At 36.8% G+C, this 19,680-nt stretch overlaps 1 protein-coding gene across 2 annotated transcripts in view; it reads left to right on the top strand.

Annotated features, from left to right (window-relative positions):
• BLNK (B cell linker) overlaps positions 1-4,535 on the top strand; it is a 76,042-nt gene extending 71,507 nt beyond the window's left edge. For both annotated transcript variants that reach the window (XM_058697315.1, XM_058697316.1), the window contains one exon: positions 4,147-4,535. In XM_058697315.1, the coding sequence (XP_058553298.1) occupies positions 4,147-4,266 (120 nt within the window). In that variant the 3' untranslated portion in view covers positions 4,267-4,535. The remainder of the gene's footprint in view (positions 1-4,146) is intronic.
• Positions 4,536-19,680: the final 15,145 nt, after the last annotated feature.

The raw sequence follows: 19,680 nt of genomic DNA, 5'->3' as shown, positions 1-19,680 counted from the left end.
AATATATTCTTTATTTTGCCTTTTTTTTAATTATAAAAAAATTCATATCTTAAAATTTACCATATTAGTCATTTTTAAGTGTGTAGTTTAGTAATGTTAAATATATTTGCAATGTTGTAAAACAGATCTCCAGAGCTTTTAATCTTGCATATTTGAAGTTCTATGTTCATTGAAAACAACTCCCCTTTTCCACTTTCCCCCAGTCCTTGGCAATTATCATTCTATTTTCTATTTCTATGAATTTGACTGCTTTACATACCTAATTTAAGCAGGATCATACAATATTTGTCCTTTTGTGACTGGCTTATTCCATGTAGCATTATATCCTCAAGGTTTATCCATGCTGTGCAGTATGTGACAAGATTTCTTTCCATTTTGAGGCTGCATAGTATTCCATTATATTGTATACCACATTGTGTTTATCCACTCATCTGTTGATGGACCTTTGGCTATTGTTGATGGCTCTCATAAATAGTTCTTCTATGAACATGGGCATGAAAAGGTCTTTGAGACCCTGCTTTCAGTTCTTCTAAGTATATATCCAGAAGTGGGATTGCTGGATCATATGGTAGTTCTATTTTAAAATTTTTGAGGAGCCTCCATATTGTTTTCTGTAGTGATTACCTCATTTTACAATCCTACCAACAGTGCTCAAGGGCTCCAACTTTTCCACATGCCTCCCAAACACGTGAAGTTTTCTGGGATTTTTAAATAGTAGTTATCTTAATGGGTGAGAGGGGATATCTTACTGGGGTTTTGATTTGAATTTCTCTGGTGATTAGTGATTTTGAGCATCTTTTCATTTGTATATCATCTCTAAAGAAATGTCTATTCAAGTCCTTTGCCCATTTTTAAATTCGGTTATTTGATCTTTTGGTTTTATGTTGTGGGAGTTCTTTATATATTCTAAGTTTTAAACCATTGTCAGATAGGTGATTTGCAAATATGTCCCCCCATTCTATGGACTGCTGTTTCACTCTTTTGATTGTGACCATTGATGAACAGAAGTTTTTAAACTTAATGTAGTCATATTTGTCTATTTTTGGTTTTGTTGCCTGCGTTTTTTGGTGCCATATTCAAGAAATCATTGCCAAATACAATTTCATGAAAATTTTCCCCTGTTTTCTTCTAGGAGTTTTATAGTTTGGGATTTTATTTTGCCTTTAATAAGGTCTCAGATAATCAGAAAATGCAAAAAGCCCTGAAACTGAAGACACAAAACATAGATTAAGACCAAACTTGGGTTTTAAAATATAGATTGCATTATCATTTAAAACCAGTTAAATCTTTCTCCCTCTTTCTCTGATCCCCCCCTGTTCATGCTCTCTCTCTCTCTCTGTCTCAAAAATAAATAAATGTTAAAAAAAAAAATTTTTTTTAAAGGGGGGGCGCCTGGGTGGCTCAGTCGGTTAAGCATCTGACTTCGGCTCAGGTCATGATCTCGCGGTCCATGAGCTCGAGCCCCGCGTCGGGCTCTGTGCTGACAGCTCAGAGCCTGGAGCCTGTTTCAGATTCTGTGTCTCCCTCTTTTTCTGACCCTCCCCTGTTCATGCTCTCTCTCTGTCTCAAAATAAATAAATGTTAAGAAAAAAAAATTTTTTTAAATAAAACCAGTTAAATTTTAACAGAACTGTCTGCTTTTTCCTACTCAGAAAAAAACGTCATTCTCACTGAAACCTTTATCTGACAAATCTTTCAAAATAGATGCTCTTCATTAGTAATCATTGGTAGCAGATGATGGTGATCCTAGTAGGGCAGAGTGACTTTGGATGGATGGTTTCATTCTAAAGCCTCCCCAGGCCGTGGTCCAATACTTCTTTAAGAGGGTTAAGGGTAGGTGAGGGAGCTGTCATGTTTAGAACTCCTGAAACTCTCTCATATATTTTGAACTCTCAGAGGGACTCTGGACTCTCTTGTCCTGCTAAGGAAACTCTGGTAAATAGTGATTCCTTTTGGCTTAAAGAGTCTTTATCACTATCACTCCCTACATATCCACCCTATAGATACCAAAAAAAGAAAAAAAAGGGGGAAAAAGCATATTATTATAATGGTATCTGGAAGTGCTGACAGAGTCCATTAAAACTCTTAAGTTATCTACAATAAAAAGGTTATTTCTCCCATATACTGAACATCTTAATGGAAAATTAAAACTTTGGTTACATGGTGTCAACCATGTGGATATTGTGAAAAGTCTGTTTGCCTATATTTGCATAGAAAAAGAAACCAATTGATTAACTGTTCAACTACTTTATGCAGTTGTTTTGGCATTATATACATACAGTATTGAGTAATTTTATAGCTTTGATATCTATTTGCTTTATTTTATGGACCATGGGATTTTGAGTTATCAAACAGTTTGTTTTTCTGTCCATGTATGAATATCTCAAAAACAATGAATTACTATAGACAAAAAAAAAAAAAAAAAAAAAAAAAAGCACTGAAGGGAAATTGCAGCTAAGTTATGCTCATTCTACATCCAATATGTTTCAACTCTCAACTCTGCTCCCTACTTCACACATTTCAACTCACCTCAACTCCATATTTCAAACATTTCAAATGCCCAAACACTCCAACAAAGAAATACTCAAAAATATTCAGGGACTAGAATGACAGACTGAGATGTTTGTTTGCGTAGTTATAGCAACTCTCTCCTGTGTTTACTGGGTTCAGAACACTTTTGCTTGGAATCCACTTAAAAGAGATTGTGCTATTCCATTTCCTGGTTCTTTCATCCATCAGTTTAACTTCCAATTGCATTCAATTTAACAACATGCTATGCCAAGCAAACAGAATGAATATCATTGATTTCATTGGTGATTGACAAAGAGCTGAGTGATTGAAGGGAATGCTAAGAAATAAAAACTGAAGATACTTGAAGGTCCCTGTCTCTTACCTCTCCTCCTTGACCTAATATTCAGATAGCCAATTATCTAAAAGACAACTGGTATTTCATTTGAAAAAGTTGACCAGTATTCTGAATACTTTATTCAATATATAGATATTTAGAAGGTATTCAAATAACTAAAAACTTTTAATTCTGGATGTCTGTCTTTATATGAAAAATTAAAATACAATAAAATCAATTGGTAATAATTACTAAATTTATGGCAGTGTGACAAAACAATAACTACCTTTTTGAAAATGACTCTAAATGCATTTATTTATGATTGTGAGCTCATAGCACTTTTTTAATTTTTTTTTTTTTCAACATTTTTTATTATTTTTATTTTTGGGACAGAGAGAGACAGAGCATGAACGGGGGAGGGGCAGAGAGAGAGGGAGACACAGAATCGGAAACAGGCTCCAGGCTCCGAGCCATCAGCCCAGAGCCTGACGCGGGGCTCGAACTCACGGACCGCGAGATCGTGACCTGGCTGAAGTCGGACGCTTAACCGACTGCGCCACCCAGGCGCCCCACATAGCACTTTTTTATAATCAATGCATTTCATTTCCTGTTCTGTGTTATATTTATTTTGTGTTCCTTTCAACTATTGATAATTTTCCAGAAGAATATTTTAAAAGCCATAGACAATAGGAATTAAAATTTGGGAAAATAAATATCTATGGCAAGAACTTGGCATGGATTACATTATTAATTACCTCCAAATTAATTATGAATTAGCTCTGGGAGCTAGAGCAGAAATGGAAATATGAGAATTTGTAAAGCTTCTTTATTCAAAAAGGAAAACAAAATAAAACAAGCATGGATTAATCTGGAAAATAGTTCTTCTGACACCAAATTCTAGGGTTAATTTATTACATCAGTCCTTATATCTAAGATTTATGCAACATAACAGATAGTCTATGTTTTGTAAAAATGTAGAGAAACTCAGTGTGTGACAGTTTTACACTTGTTACCAAATAAAAAACTATTAAAATATTGCATCATAACTCAATGAAGTAATTTCTCTAAAGGGTTCCACTAATTTAGGCTGCCAGTGTTTTTAGTGTTACCAAATATAAGAAAGGCCAGAGTTTGCCACCTCAAGTGTTACACCCTTTGTTAAATTAGACTTTTTTGGGTAGAATGTCTGCTGAGACCTAGTAACTTTGACTAACTTGAGAAAGTGGGAGAAGATGGGAGGAGCAGAGCTCTAAGTTAATGTGAATTCCAATGTTTAATTCATTTATGTTTTCTTGCTCTAGTACTTTGGAAGTGTTGCTGAAATTATCAAGAATCATCAACATAGGCCTCTGGTTCTTATCGACAATCAGAATAATACAAAAGATTGGACAAGATTGAAATATGCAGTTAAAGTTTCATAGATTTCTTGAAAAAGGTCAACATCATTGCTTCAGACATTTTCCTTATTTCTACTTTTGAGAAAAAGCCCCAAAACTTCATATTTTGGATTATGAACCATCCACTAATAAGATAGAAGATGGAGACAGCTATTGAGGTGGTCACCCATATCTTTATAAGAAGCTCACGCGGACTTGTCCTACTGTCTGACCTGATGAACTGTGAATATTTGGTGAGGTTGCGTTATCATGCTACTAAAATTCTCTAAATAAATGTCTTTATTTAAAAGAAACAGGTGTAAAGTCTTTTTAGTCATGTAAGAAAATAACACTCTATTTTCAAAATAAGAAAATAATACTCTTGGATTAAAACAGGGCTGCTGGAAATTTGGGCCACCACAATGGTCACTGGTACACTACTGTAATGCCTACTGCCAATGCTTGACAATTATGTCTTGGTTGAACTTTTAATGTGTAGAAAATACGATATAGATAATGTACAATATTTATAAGTGCAAATTAAGGGGAATGTAATATTCCTTTTGTGAGTGCCCCCAACTATGGGAGATGTATACAGATATGAACTTTCTAGAAGTTCTTGTCCATGATTAGGTTGTTAGCTTTGGTCTACCCTCTTTGATTATACCCTCTTTGATCTGTATGTCTATTAAATGGACCCCTAAGCTTGATTTGAGATTCCAAGTGGGGTGAGAGCAAAACTAGACTAAAAGCCTAGGGAAACATCACACAGAACAAGGGCAGAAAAGCAGACATTGATGAACACTAAGGAATAAAATAGATACCATTATGAACAGTCACATCCAAGGCCTTAGATCATCCCAGAAATGTAATATATTTTGTCATATCAAAGCTTTTTATTCTACTACATACTTTTAGGCAGCACTTAAATTATAAGGCAGCTAATTAAGATAAATTTTAATAAATTAAGTGAGGAATACACTTGATTACTGAATAAGACAGCAACCTCTGAAAAGATTTTGAAAGGTTAGAAGGCAATATTTCAGAGTAACACACAGACTCACTTGTAAAGATAACTGTATTTTTTAAATGTCATATGCTTTCATATAATAGCATTTTTAGCTGTCATAATGGGTTGAATTGTACCCCCCCAAAATATGTTGAAATCCTATCCCTAAATGTACCTCAAAATATGACCTAAAGAGGTATTTACAGATGTAGTCAAATTAAGATGAGGCTATTAGGGTGGGCCCCAATCCACCTGTCCTTATACAAAGGTGGAATTCACAGACCCAGACATGCACAGAGAGAAGACTATATGAAGAGATGCCCAGGGAGAATGCCATGTGAAGACAGAGGACTGGAGTGATACATCTACAAGCCTAGGAGTGCTGAAGATTGCCAGTAAGCCCCCAGGAGATAGGAAGAGGCAAGAAAAGATTCCCCCAAGGGTTTCAGAGGGAACGTGGCCAAGCTGACACCTTGATTTCAGATTTCTAGCCCTCTAGAACTGGGAGACAATATGTTTTCTTTCTTTTAAGTCACCCAATTTGTAGTACTTTCTTATGGTAGTCCTAGGAAACAATCTATACACGTTTTTGACAATAAAATCAAATATAAATGGGCTTTGGAAATTTTACTTGGAAAGGTTTTTTTTCTCCTTTTAGGAAAACAATAGAATCATTTAGAATGTTAGCAGAGATAATTCACAATTTAAAGAAAACTGGATTTATCTTTTGTAAAACAAATCATCCATTTGTAGTGTGAAGTATGAGGTTTCTGTTTTAGTTTTCCTCAGTGTTATATGGAATGCTTTTCTACTTAAGTAAATGTTCACTAATTCCTTCTGCTACCATGATGATCCTGGCTCCACAACATCTTCTTCTGATCGACCCCCACTCTGTTCCCCCAGGTAGCCTATTCCAGCCAGGTGAAGGAGCATAGCCATGAGAGCATCCTAATCCAGTCGACTGCTATTCAGCACTGCTAGGGTAGGTTTCTTGGAGAAGAGACTGGGAGAATTTCTGGGAGCTAAGCCAGTCTCTGCTGAGGATTCACTTCTCTCCAAAGCTGGAGAAACACTCAATCCAAGACAGCAATCTTTCCCCCTTCCACCTGTTACAACAGCACATTGCAGGACGGCCGTACCTACTTCTCTAGAACCCTCCTGCACCGGTGGTATAGGCTACTCTATGAGACTAGAAAAGTTTCAAGAGATCTCAAAGGCCCTATCTGTGATTTGCAGTGCTTGACAAACAAGTGGTTTTGCATAGGGAGATTTTCAGGCAAACCAGGCGGTGGAATAAAAACCACCAGTCAAGGAGAAGAACATTGTATAGCAGCTCAAGGAAACAAACCACTAGAGTTCCTGTTTTGTGTTTCAAGGATATTGCAAAGTCCACTGCAGCTGAAGTAGGAGGAGGACTGTTTGTATATTCAAATGGACAACAGAGATGGGAAGCATAGGCCTGTGGCCATGAGGAGCCTGAAGTATGCTCTAACCAGTCATCCAGGGCAGTGGTTCAGACACCTCACACTCTGGAAGCTAAACCGCTCCCACTGCAGCTGTGACAAACTTGCCTACACGGGAATGAATCCCAGAGAACAGAATGTAGAGATGTAAATGAGACATGAGGCCACATGAGACATGATCTTAAAGCCAGACTGAACTTCTGTCCTTCAAAATGGACTTAAGATGCCATATGATAGACTATTTCTAGGCAGGGTTGCAAGGAAATCACTAAAAACCTGTCTCCCAGCAAGGTTAGTTGTGCCAAATGCCCTTGGCACTTAGCAGCTGTGTCTAACCATGAAGTGGGGTGATATTGGCTTCAGAGTTAGCTCTGGGTGCCCCAGTCGTACCACTTACCAGTATGTTATCAGGTATGTGTCTTACCATTCTAAGCCTCAGTTTCTACATTGTAAAACAGCATCTTTTTGGTAATGGTACAAGAACTAAGATAAGCTAATATATGTTTAATACCTGGCATTTAGTTGTGCCTAATAAATATTAATTTCTAGTCCCCTAACCAAAGTCTCCTTTGCAGAAATAAAATGTAGACAATCCTTCAAATAAACTGACCTATTAAGTATCTTTGAGCATTTAATAATTTTAATTTTGTCTCAAGAAATTCCCAAATATTTCTTTATATCCATGGTGATTAATCTTGCAGTTATTACAAAATTCTTCGAGAATTTGATGAGAGGTATGGGTCTTTTCCCCCAGGGAAATATGCATTTAGGGGACACTCAAACTGTAATCAAATTTCATGAGATACATGGGCTCCTAGGGCCTGTCAATGGACCATGGGTACAAAGATCCAAGGCTAAGGACCTTGCCCTACGTCTTAAAATGTGAAGCATCAAGATGGATATACTATTCTACTAACAACCTGAGTAATGTAACTCTCCCATGAGCCAAGAAGCAGGATACTACTATGGTTTAATGCAGGGGCTTGAGAGTGAGTTGCCTCAATCTCTGCTTGTAATCCATGCTCCACCAATAGAGTGTGTGAACTTGGGCAAGTTCTGTGTCTTGGTGTCCTCATTTGTAAAATGGAGATGATAATGCAACCTACCTTATGAGTTTGTTTAATGAGTGAACTAAATGTTGTAAAAGTTGAAAGTGTTCATTGTTATTCTTTCACTCAACCAGCCAACATTCACTGAGTCTGCTGTATGTCTGTCAGTATGCATGTCAGACACATGAAATGCACAAATAATCTCAAGACCTTGAAGGCAACCAAATAGCCACTCAAGTATCTTTTGAAATTGGAGTCATCATTTTATAAAAATATCAAATAGAACTTTTATCCAGGATGATAAATGCACTTAAAATAACGGCAGACAATTAGAATAACCCTTGAGAGAAAATCATGTAAGTAAAATAAAAGTCCCTACTTAAAAGCACTTGCCTGTTACCTCCAATGTATTGTCTCCCCCTTTTTCCCCCTAGACAAACGCAAAACTTTAAAATTTTATCTGTTATGGGGCACCTGGGTTGCTCAGTCGGTTAAGCGGCTGACTTCAGCTCAGGTTATGATCTCACAGTCCGTGAGTCTGAGCCCCGCACTGGGCTCTGGGCTGACATCTCGGAGCCTGGAGCCTGCTTCGGATTCTGTGTCTCCCTCTCTCTCTGCCCCTCCCCAACTCATGCTCTGTCTCTCAAAAATGAATAAATGTTAAAAAAAAAAATGAAATTTTACCTGTTATCTTTTTCTTACCTATACATGGGCCACTTAGGCCTATGTCTTAATCTTGCTGGTTCTGTCCTTCACTAGCCATGTAATCTTGAACAAAGTACTCAATGAACTTGTTTTTCTTACTTCCCTTGCAGGGTTTTTTATGAGAATAATACATACAAATACCTAGGACATACTAGGTCTCAACAAATGCTATTACCATAGCTGAAGCCTCAAATACCCCACTGTAAGTCTAAAGGCAAAAGATACAATTTGAAGATTATTGCAGTAAAGCCATTGTGAGAAGACATAGGCCTAAACTCTGGCAGTGACCAGAGCCCTATAAAGAAACAGATGTAAAGGAAATGTCTAAGGATTAACACAGGAAAGTTAGCTGACTGCATAGAGGAATAGGGTGAAATATGAGTCCCCACTGACTCTACTGTTTCAAGCCTGGATACCTGGAAGACCGGCACTGCCTCTGACCAAAAGACAAAAGTCTGTAGGGAGAGCTGACCTGTGTTAATTCTTGACCACATAGTTCTAAGAGTCTCAAGGGCAATTCATTGAATAGAGTATCAGAACAAGCCAGAAGACTTACATTCACATATGGGCTCAAATTTAGGAAAATTTATTTTATTTGTCTGGTAAAAAATCTTAGAAAATATTCTGGAGGCTAAGGTATTAGAAGAACTGTGTTAAATGTTAACACAACCCTAGTTGTTTTACATTTTTGTTTGGTTTTTATGATGACATAAGGAAGTGGTGTTTTATGAAGATTGTTCTGACAAGGTACAGTTGAAAATTGAAAGGCTGGAGGCAGAGTGGCCATTGGGCTAACCTAGGCCTTTAAGTGCTGAGGTTCCAGCCTAGTATGAATGGACCAAGAAGGGAAAGGAAGGAAACACCAGAAAAAGATACTCCAGGACTTGGAAGTAAGCACAATGTTTTTGAGATTCATCCATATCATTATGTGTATCGCTAGTTGTTTCTTTCTATGGTTAAGTAGTTTGCCAATATGTGGATATACATCAATTTGTTTTTCTATTCATTCATTGATGGAATTTGATTGTTTCTGCTTTTGAAATGATTGAAGTTGCTATGAACATTTGTGTGGAAGACTTTATGTGAACATATGTTTTAGTTCCTCTTAAGTAAATAAATGCCTAGGAGTAGTAATCCTGAGTCACACAGAAAGTGCATGTTTAACTTTGTAAGAAACTGCCAAAGTGTTTTCCAAAGTGGATGCACCATTTTACAGTGACATCAACAATATATAAGAGTTATGCTTCTCCACACTCTACACAGCACTTAACATTATAGGTATTTTCATTTTAATCATTCTAGCAGGTATATAATAGTATTTCACTATGGCTTTAATTTGAATTTTCTTGATGACTAGTGATATTGAACATCTTTTCATGTGTATATATTTTCCTTTTTTTAAAGGTCTGTTCAAATCTTTTGCCCATTTGAAAAATTGGGTTGTCAAAAAAATAAACAAAGAAACAAAAGGGGCGCCTGGTGGCTCAGTTAGTTAAGCACCTGACCCTTGATTTCGGCTCAGGTCATGTTCCTAGGATCATGGGATCAAGCCCTGCATCAGGCTCGGCATAAACCCTGCTTAAGATTCTTTCTCCCTCTTTCTCTGCCCTTCCCCTACTCACACACACACTCTCTGTTAAATAAATAAATAAATAAATAAATAAATAAATAAATAAAAGGTTGTTTGTCTTCTTTTTATTGTTATATGAATATATTATATATTCTGGATATAACTCCCTTGACAAATACATGTATTGTGAATATATCATTTTGCTTCCCTGGAGTAAGCCCTACTTAATCATGATATATTGTCCATTTTATATATTGCTGGATTTGATTTGCTAATACAGTGTTAAGTATTTTTGCATATACATTCATAAAAGACGTTTTCTTTTTTTTTTTTTTTTAATTTTTTTTTCAACTTTTTTTTTTTTTTTTTTTTTTTTTTTGGGACAGAGAGAGACAGAGCATGAACGGGGGAGGGGCAGAGAGAGAGGGAGACACAGAATCGGAAACAGGCTCCAGGCTCGGAGCCATCAGCCCAGAGCCTGACGCGGGGCTCGAACTCACGGACCGCGAGATCGTGACCTGGCTGAAGTCGGACGCTTAACCGACTGCGCCACCCAGGCGCCCCGAGGACGTTTTCTTATAATGTCTTTGTCAGGTTTTAGTATTAGGGGAATGATCACCTCATAAATGACGTAAAAATGTTCTCTTTTCTACTTTCTGAAAGAATTTGTATATTACCGATACTATTGCTTCCTAATATGTTTGATAGAATTCACCAAGAAGGCATCTGGGCTGGTGTTCTCTTTGTGTGAAGGTTTTTAATTATGAAAGCAATTTCTTGAATAGATATAGGCTATTGAGATTTTCTATTTATTCTATGTATTTTGTTAATTCATGTCTTCAAAAGAATTTATCTAATTCAAATAGAATGCCAATTTTACATAAACTTGATACTAATATTCTCATATAATCCTTCTAAGGTCTGTAATAATGTCCCTTCTTTCAGTCCTGATGTTGGTAATATATATCTTCTTATTTTTTTCAGTCCAGCTAAAGGTTTATCATTTTTATATTCTTTCCAAAGAACCAAGTTTTGTTTTCATTAATTTTCTCTATTGTTTATCTGTTTTCTATTCATTGACTTCTACAGATTCCTTTATTATTTCCTTCCTTCTACTTATTTTGGGTTTAATTTGCTCTTCTTTACATGCTTTCTAGGATGGAAGCTTACATAATTGAGTTTAAACTTTTATTATTTTCTAATATAACTGTTTAAAGCTGAAATGTTCCATCCAAGCACAGCTTTAAAACATCCCACAAATTTTAATACAGTTTTCTCAGTTTCATTAACTTCAAAACATTTTCAAATTTCCATTGTGATTTTTTTTTTCTTTAAGCTATTGGTTGATCAGGAAAGTGCTATTTAATTTCTGAATATCTGGTGACTTTCCAAATCTTTTTCTGAGATTGATTTCCAATTGAATTCTGTTGTAGACAGAAAATACAATCTGGGGGCGCCTGGGTGGCGCAGTCGGTTAAGTGTCCGACTTCAGCCAGGTCACGATCTCGCGGTCCGTGAGTTCGAGCCCCGCGTCAGGCTCTGGGCTGATGGCTCGGAGCCTGGAGCCTGTTTCCGATTCTGTGTCTCCCTCTCTCTCTGCTCCTCCCCCATTCATGCTCTGTCTCTCTCTGTCCCAAAAATAAATAAAAAACGTTGAAAAAAAAAAAAAAGAAAATACAATCTGCATGAGTTCAATTCTTTTAAATTTATTGAAAATTGGAATGATCTAGTGGATGTCCCATATATACTTGTAAAGAAGGTACAGGATGGAGTGTTTATAAATGTCATTTAGCTCAAGTTGTTTGGTATTGTTGCTCAAGTCTTTTATGTCCTTACTAATCTAATTTTTTTTTTTTTTTTTTTTGCCTAGTTGTTCTATCAACTACTGAGAGAGAGAGTTGAAATAGCTAACTATAATTGTGGATTTGTGAATTTCTCTTTGTAATTCTGTCAGTTTTGGTCCATATATTTTGAAGCTTTTGTATTATGTGCATAGAATTTTAGAATTGTTGCATCTTCTTAATGAACAGATATTTTTATCCCTAGTTTTATTTTTTTCTCTCAAGTCTACATATTTTTATCCTAACAATTTCTAACTTTTAATGGGAATGTTTATATCATTTATATTTAATGTAATTATTATTATGATTGGGCTTAAATCTACTATTTGTTTTCTAAATTATCCTGCATATTTTTCCTCTCCCATTTTCTTTGCCTTCTAGTGGGTTGAACTTCTTTTTAAATCTATTCTAGCTTCACTATTGATTTATTAGCTATATTTCTTTGTTCTTTTTAATCACTGTTCTAGTGTTTACAATATACATCATTTACTTGTCACAATCTATCTTCAAGTACAATAGTGTATCTCCACTTCCCTTTCCCTGACTTTGTGCTACTGTTATACATTTTAGTTCTACATACTATAAACACAATGTTATTTTTTGCCTTAAATGTTTAATTCTCCTTAAAAGAACCTAAACAAAGAAGGGAAAGTCTTTTATATTTATTCATATACTCACCATTTCCAGTGCTCTTAATTCCTTTGTGTAGATAAATATCCATCTGGCATTTTCTTTTCACCTGAAGAGTTTTTTGTAACATTTAAGATAGTGCAATTTTTCTGGTGATGACTTATTTTAGATTTCTCTCATGTGAAGTCTTTGTTTTATCTTTTTGAAGAATAATTTTGCTAAAGAATTCAAGGATGACTTCTTTTTCCTTTCAGTACCTTGTATATATCATTCCACTGTCTTCTGGCTTATGTAGCTTCTGATGATAAGTCTGCAGTAATTCTATCTTTGATTCCTAATACGTAAAGTATGTTCTTTCTTCTCAAGCCACTCTTCACATTTTCTTTTTATCACTTGTGATTATGAGGATGTGATTATGATGTGCCTTGGTATGGTTTTTTGTTGTTGTTGTTGTTGTTCTTTTTCTGCTTGAGCTTCATGTTGCTTCTTGGATGTTGGGATTTATAGTTTTCATAAAATTTAGGAAAAAATTCAATCATTACTCCTTCAAATATTTTGCCTGTTCTTCTTCCCCTCCCCTCTGGGACTCCAGAGACATGAATGTCACACTACTTGACATTACCCCAGGGTGGCAGTGTGGAGGTGTACTCCTTGGCTCTCCCATTAAGAAAAAACTTGGCTTTCATCTGTGAAGAATGCAATTTGCTGACAACCTTCAACTGTTAGTTCCTTTAAAATCTACCTTGGCAAAGCAGTGAATCAGCAATATAGAGGACAAACTTCTGGAGAACAATGAAGCAGAAAATAAGAGGGAGACTAAGGCAAAAGAGCATGATTTAAGAATTAGAGAAATCAGTGACTCATTAAAAAGGAACATCAGCATCATAGGGGTCCCAGAAGATGAAGAGAGAGGAAAAGGGGTAGAAGGGTTATGTGAGCAAATCATAGGGGAAAACTTTCCTAACCTGGGGAAAGACACAGACATCAAAATCCAGGAAGCACAGAGGACTCCCATTAGATTCAACAAAAACCGACCATCAACAAGGCATATCGTCAACTTCACAAAATACTCAGGCAAGGAAAGAATCATGAAAGCAGCAAGGGAAAAAAAGTCCTTAACCTACAAGGGAAGACAGATCAGGTTTGCAGCAGACCTATCCACAGAAACTTGGCAGGCCAGAAAGGAGTGACAGGATATATTCAATGTGCTGAATTGGAAAAATATGCAGCCAAGAATTCTTTATCCAGCAAGGCTGTCATTCAAAACAGAAGGAGAGATTAAAAGTTTCCCAAACAAAATTAAAGGAGTTCGTGACCACTAAACCAGCCCTGCAAGAAATTTTAAGGGGGACTCTCTGAGGGTAGAAAAGACAAGAAAGAAAGAAAGAAAGAAAGAAAGAAAGAAAGAAAGAAAAAGCAACAAAGACTAGAAACGACCAGAGAATACCACCAGAAACTTCAAATCTACAAGAAACATAATGGCAATAAATTCACATCTTTCAGTACTCACTCTAAACGTCAATGGACTAAATGCTCCAATCAAAAGACATAGGGTAACAGAATGGATAAGAAAACAAGATCCATCTATATGCTATTTACAAGAGACCCACTTTAGACCTAAAGACACTTCAGATTGAAGTAAGGGGATGGAGAACCATCTATCATGCTAATGGTCAACAAAAGAAAGCCAGAGTAGCTGTACTTATATCAGACAATCTAGACTTTAAAATAAAGACTGTAATAAGAGATGAAGAATGCATTATATCATAATTAAGGTGTCTATCCACCAAGAAGACCTAAAAATTGTAAACATTTATGCTCCAAAGGTGGAGGAACCCAAATATATAAATCAATTCATCACAAACATAAAGAAACTCATTGATAATAATACCATAATAGTAGGGGACTTCAACACCCCACTTACAACAATGGACAGATCACCTAAACACAAAATCAACAAAGAAACGATGGCTTTGAATGACACACTGGACCAGATGGACTTAAAAGATCTATTCAGAACATTTCATGCTAAAGCAGCAGAATATATATTCTTCTCCAGTGCACATGGAATGTTCTCCAGAATATATCACATACTGGGATACAAATCAGCCCTCAACAAGTACAAAAAGATTGAGATCATACCATGCATATTGTCAGACCACAACGCTATGAAACTCAAAATCAACCACAAGAAAAAATTTGGAAAGGTAACAAATACTTGGAGACTAAAGAACATCCTGCTAAAGAATGAATGGGTGAACCAAGAAGTTAAAGAGGAAATTTAAAAGTACATGGAAGCCAATGAAAATGATAACACCACAGCCTAAAATCTCTGGGACGTAGCAAAAGCAGTCAAAAGAGGGAAGTATATAGCAATTCAGGCCTTCCTAAAGAAGGAAGAAAAATCTCAGATACACAACCTAACCTTACACCTTAAAGAGCTGGAAAAAGAACAGCAAATAAAACCCAAAACCAGCAGAAGACAGGAAATAATAAAGATTAGAGCAAAAATCAATGCCATCAAAACCAAAACCAAAAAACAAAACAAAACAAAACCAGTAGAACAGATCAATGAAACCAGAAGCTGGTTCTTCAAAAGAATTAACAAAATTGATAAACCACTAGCCAGTCTGGTCAAAAAGAAAAAGGAAAGGACCCAAATAAATAAAATCAAGAATGAAAGAGGAGAGATCACAACCAACACAGCAGAAATAAAAACAATAATAAGACATTATGAGCAATTATATGCCAATAAAATGTGCAATCTGGAAGAAATGGACAAATTCCTAGAAAGATACAAACTACCAAAACTGAAACAGGAAGAAATAGAAAATTTGAACAGACCCATAACCAGTAAAGAAATCAAATTAGTAATCAAAAATCTCCCAAAAAACAAGAGTCCAGGGCCACATGGCTTTCCAGGAGAATTCTACCAAACATTTAAAGAAGAGTTAACACCTATTCTCTTGAAACTGTACCAAAAAATAGAAATGGAAGGAAAACTTCCAAACTCTTTCTATGAAGCCAGCATTACCTTGATTCCAAAACCAGATAAAGACCCCACTAAAAAGGAGAACTATAGACCAAATTCCCTGATGAACATGGTTGCAAAAATCCTCAACAAGATATTAGCCAACCGGATCCAATAATACCTTAAAAAATTATTCACAACGACCAAGTGGGATTTATACCTGGGATGCAGGGCTGGTTCAATATCTGCAAAACAATCAATGTGATTCATCACATCAATAAAAGAAAGGACAGAACCACATGATCTTCTCAATAGATGCAGAGAAAGTATTTGACAAAATACAGCATCCTTTCTTGATAAAAACCCTCAAGAAAGTAGGGATAGAAGGATGACACCTCAAGATCATAAAAGGCATATATGAAAGACCCAACCCTAATATCATCCTCAATGGGGAAAAATTGAGAGCTTTTCCCCTAAGGTCAGGAACAAGACAGGGATGTCCACTCTTGCCACTGTTATTCAACAGAGTATTGGAAGTCTTAGCCTCTGCAATCAGACAACACAAAGAAATAAAAGACATCCAAATCAGCCAGGAGGAGGTCAAACCTTCACTCTTCACAGATGACATGATACTCTATATGGAAAACCCAAAAGATTCCACCAAAAAACTGCTAGAACTGATCCATGAATTCAGCAATGTTGCAGGATATAAAATCACTGCACAGAAATCGGTTGCATTCCTATACACCAACAATGAAGCAACAGAAAGAGAAATCAAGGAATCGATCCCATTTACAACTGCACCAAAACCATAAAATACCTAGGAATAAATCTAACCAAAGAGGTGAAAAATCTATACACCGAAAACTATACAAAGCTTATGAAAGAAATTGAAGAAGACACAAAAAAATGAAAAAAATATTCCATGCTCCTGGATAGGAAGAACAAATATTGTTAAAATGTCAATACTACCAAAAGCAATCTACATCTTCAATGCAATCCCTATCAAAATAACACCATCATTCTTCACAGAGCTAGAACAAACAATCCTAAAATTTGTATGGAACCAAGAAAAGACCCCGAATAGCCAAAGCAATCTTGAAAAAGAAAGCCAAAGCAGGAGGCATCACAATCCTGGACTTCAAGCTGTGTTACAAAGCTGTAATCATTAAGACAGTATGGTACTGACACAAAAACAGACACTCAGATCAATGGAACAGAATAGAGAACCCAGAAATGGACCCACAAACGTATGGCTAACTAATCTTTGACAAAGCAGGAAAGAAAACCCAATGGAATAAAGACAGTCTCTTCAACAAGTGGTGCTGGAACAACTAACTGGACAGCGACATGCAGAAAAATGAACCTGGACCACTTTCTTACACCATACACAAAAATAAACTCAAAATGGATGAAAGACCTCAATGTAAGACATGAAGCCATCAAAATCTTCGAGGAGAAAGCAGGCAACAACCTCTTTGATCTTGGCCGCAGCAACTTCTTACTCAACATGTCTCTGGAGGTAAGGGAAACAAAAGCAAAAATGAACTATTGGGACCTCATCAAAATAAAAAGCCTCTGCACAGCAAAGGAAACAATCAGCAAAACTAAAAGGCAACGACAGAATGGGAGAAGATATTTGCAAACGACATATCAGATAAAGGGTTAGTATCCAAAATCTATACAGAACTTATCAAACTCAACACCCAAAAAACAAATAATCCAGGGAAGAAATAGGCAAAAGACATGAATAGACACTTCTCCAAAGAAGACATCCAGATGGCCAACCGACACCTGAAAAAATGCTCAACATCACTCACTCATCATCAGGGAAATACAAATCAAAACCACAATGAGATACCACCTCATACCAGTCAGAATGGCTAACATTAACAACTCAGTCAACAACAGATGATGGCGAGAGTATGGAGAAAGAGGATCTCTTTTGCACTGCTGGTGGGAATGAAAACTGGTGCAGCCACTCTGGAAAACAGTATGGAGTTTCCTCAAATAACTAAAAATAGAACTACTCTACGACCCAGCAACTGCACTACTAGGTATTTATCCAAAGGATACAGGTATGCTGTTTCAAAGGGACACATGCACCCCAATGTTTATAGCAGCACTACTGACAATAGCCAAAGTATGGAAAGAGCCCAAATGACCATCGATGGATGAATGGATAAAGAAGAAGTGGTATATATATATACAATGGAGTATTACTCGGCAATCAAAAAGAATGAAATCTTGCCATTTGTAAGATGGATGGAACTAGAGGGTATTATGCTAAGCAAAATTAGTCAGAGAAAGACAAATATCATATTACTTCACTCATATGAGGACTTTAAGACACAAAACAGATGAACATAAGGAAAAGGAAGCAAAAATAATACAAAACCAGGGAGGGAGACAAAACATAAGAGACTCTTAAATATGGAGAACAGAGGGTTACTGGAGGGGTTGTGGGAGAGGGAATGGGCTAAATGGTAAGGGGCATTAAGGAACCTACCCCTGAAATCATTGTTGCACTATAAGTTAACTAACTTGGATGTAAATTAACTAAATTTAATTTAAAAAAATAAAATAAAATCTGCCTTGGGTTTTGAGTCAAGTCGATGCTCTCCCTAGACAGTCTTCAGTCTTGTCATTTCTGCTCAACATGGAACTCCTCTAATAGAAAGTCTTTGACCTAATACATTCATTGAGTTGGCTGACTTTATCAGCAATGCATGGCAGTCTGAGGCTTTCTATACCCAATTCTACTTCCACTCACAAACCCTTTTCTTTCACCAGTGTCTGTACTATGGTTTCAAGGCTTTTTTTGCTCAGTCTTGTTCTCTCCCCTTTAATTTTTCCCAGGCATTACTGCTCATAAACCTCTTGCACTCCAAACTCAGCATCTTCTCCCTAGAAAACCAAACTGACAGAATTAGTATTAGTAATCCAAGAAAGTAGGCCGTAAGATTACTCACCACTAGATTACTCACCACCCAGCTGGCAGTGAGGACCCCGTTTTGGGGGGTATTTGAGGCATGGACTATGCCTGGTACAAAGTAGCAACCCAATTGCTAATCTCTTGCAGTGAGAGAGAACAAAAAGCTGAAGACTAAACACAGGATTTAATAAAGTTCCTGAGCTGCAAAGATAATTTAATTCTAAACCAAGACAGATCTGTTATGCCAGTTTCAGAGTCCTAGTTCAAAAACTTGGGACCCTGATAGATGGGGTGAGTATATCTGGTGATGAATGGTAGTAAATTCGTTGTTGGTTGTGAATGCCAACAATTATTTGGTTTTCCAGAATCCTCTAAACCTTCAGAGTTTGCAGAGGTACCCCTCTCATTAAGAACTATGACTCTGCCTGTGTAGGAAGGCACTGCAGAGGACTCTTCCCTGTACAACAACAGAAATTTCCTTTAGGATATGCTCCATCTCCTGTCCTGGCTGCTAGACCAATAACTAAAGTCATATTGCAGCCTGAACCAGCTATGGGTGTGCTAGGCCTGCTGAGGGAAGAAAAGAATAAACACTGAAGGGGATTAAAGAATTAGGCACCACGTACTGGTAGGACCTGAGGGAGAACCATAGGACTAGATTTTGAGAATTCTTGAGCAAACGAGCCAGAATATAAGACTAGATAAGAAATAATTTATTAACTTAAGGGCACTTCTCAGGATACAGAATTTAACACCCTGGCAAGACCCATAGGAGGTGGTGCAAATTCACTGGGTGGCTCCTGCGAGACTAGAGAAAGTGATTGCCTTTACTGATTGAGACTAAAATGTCTGAATTGCTATGAAAGATAGTGGAGACAGAAATTAAGACTCAGGGAAGTAAGCATGCCAGAGTAGATGTATGAAGGGTAGAAACCCACCAGAAAATTATGTTCCAGGAAACAAGTGTGTTCACCAAGGCCATCAGAAATGCACTGGTAAGGGGCACCTGGGTGGCTCAGTTGATTAAGTGTCTGACTGGCTCAGGTCATGATCCTGTGGTTCATGAATTCGAGCCCCGCGTTGGACTCTGTGCTGACAGCTCAGAGTCTGGAGCCCGTTTTGGATTCTGTGTCTCCCTTGCTCTCTACCCCTCCTCCACTCACCCTCTGTCTCTCTCTCCTTCAAAAATAAATAAACATAGAAAGAAAGAAAGAAAGAAAGAAAGAAAGAAAGAAAGAAAGAAAGAAAGAAAGAAAGAAAAATGCACTGGTAAGAGGGTAACAAGT

Source organism: Neofelis nebulosa, chromosome 13 (genome assembly GCF_028018385.1).
Source record: "Neofelis nebulosa isolate mNeoNeb1 chromosome 13, mNeoNeb1.pri, whole genome shotgun sequence".
NCBI classification, from domain to species: Eukaryota; Metazoa; Chordata; class Mammalia; order Carnivora; family Felidae; genus Neofelis; species Neofelis nebulosa.
This window is presented reverse-complemented; position numbering and strand designations above follow the sequence as displayed.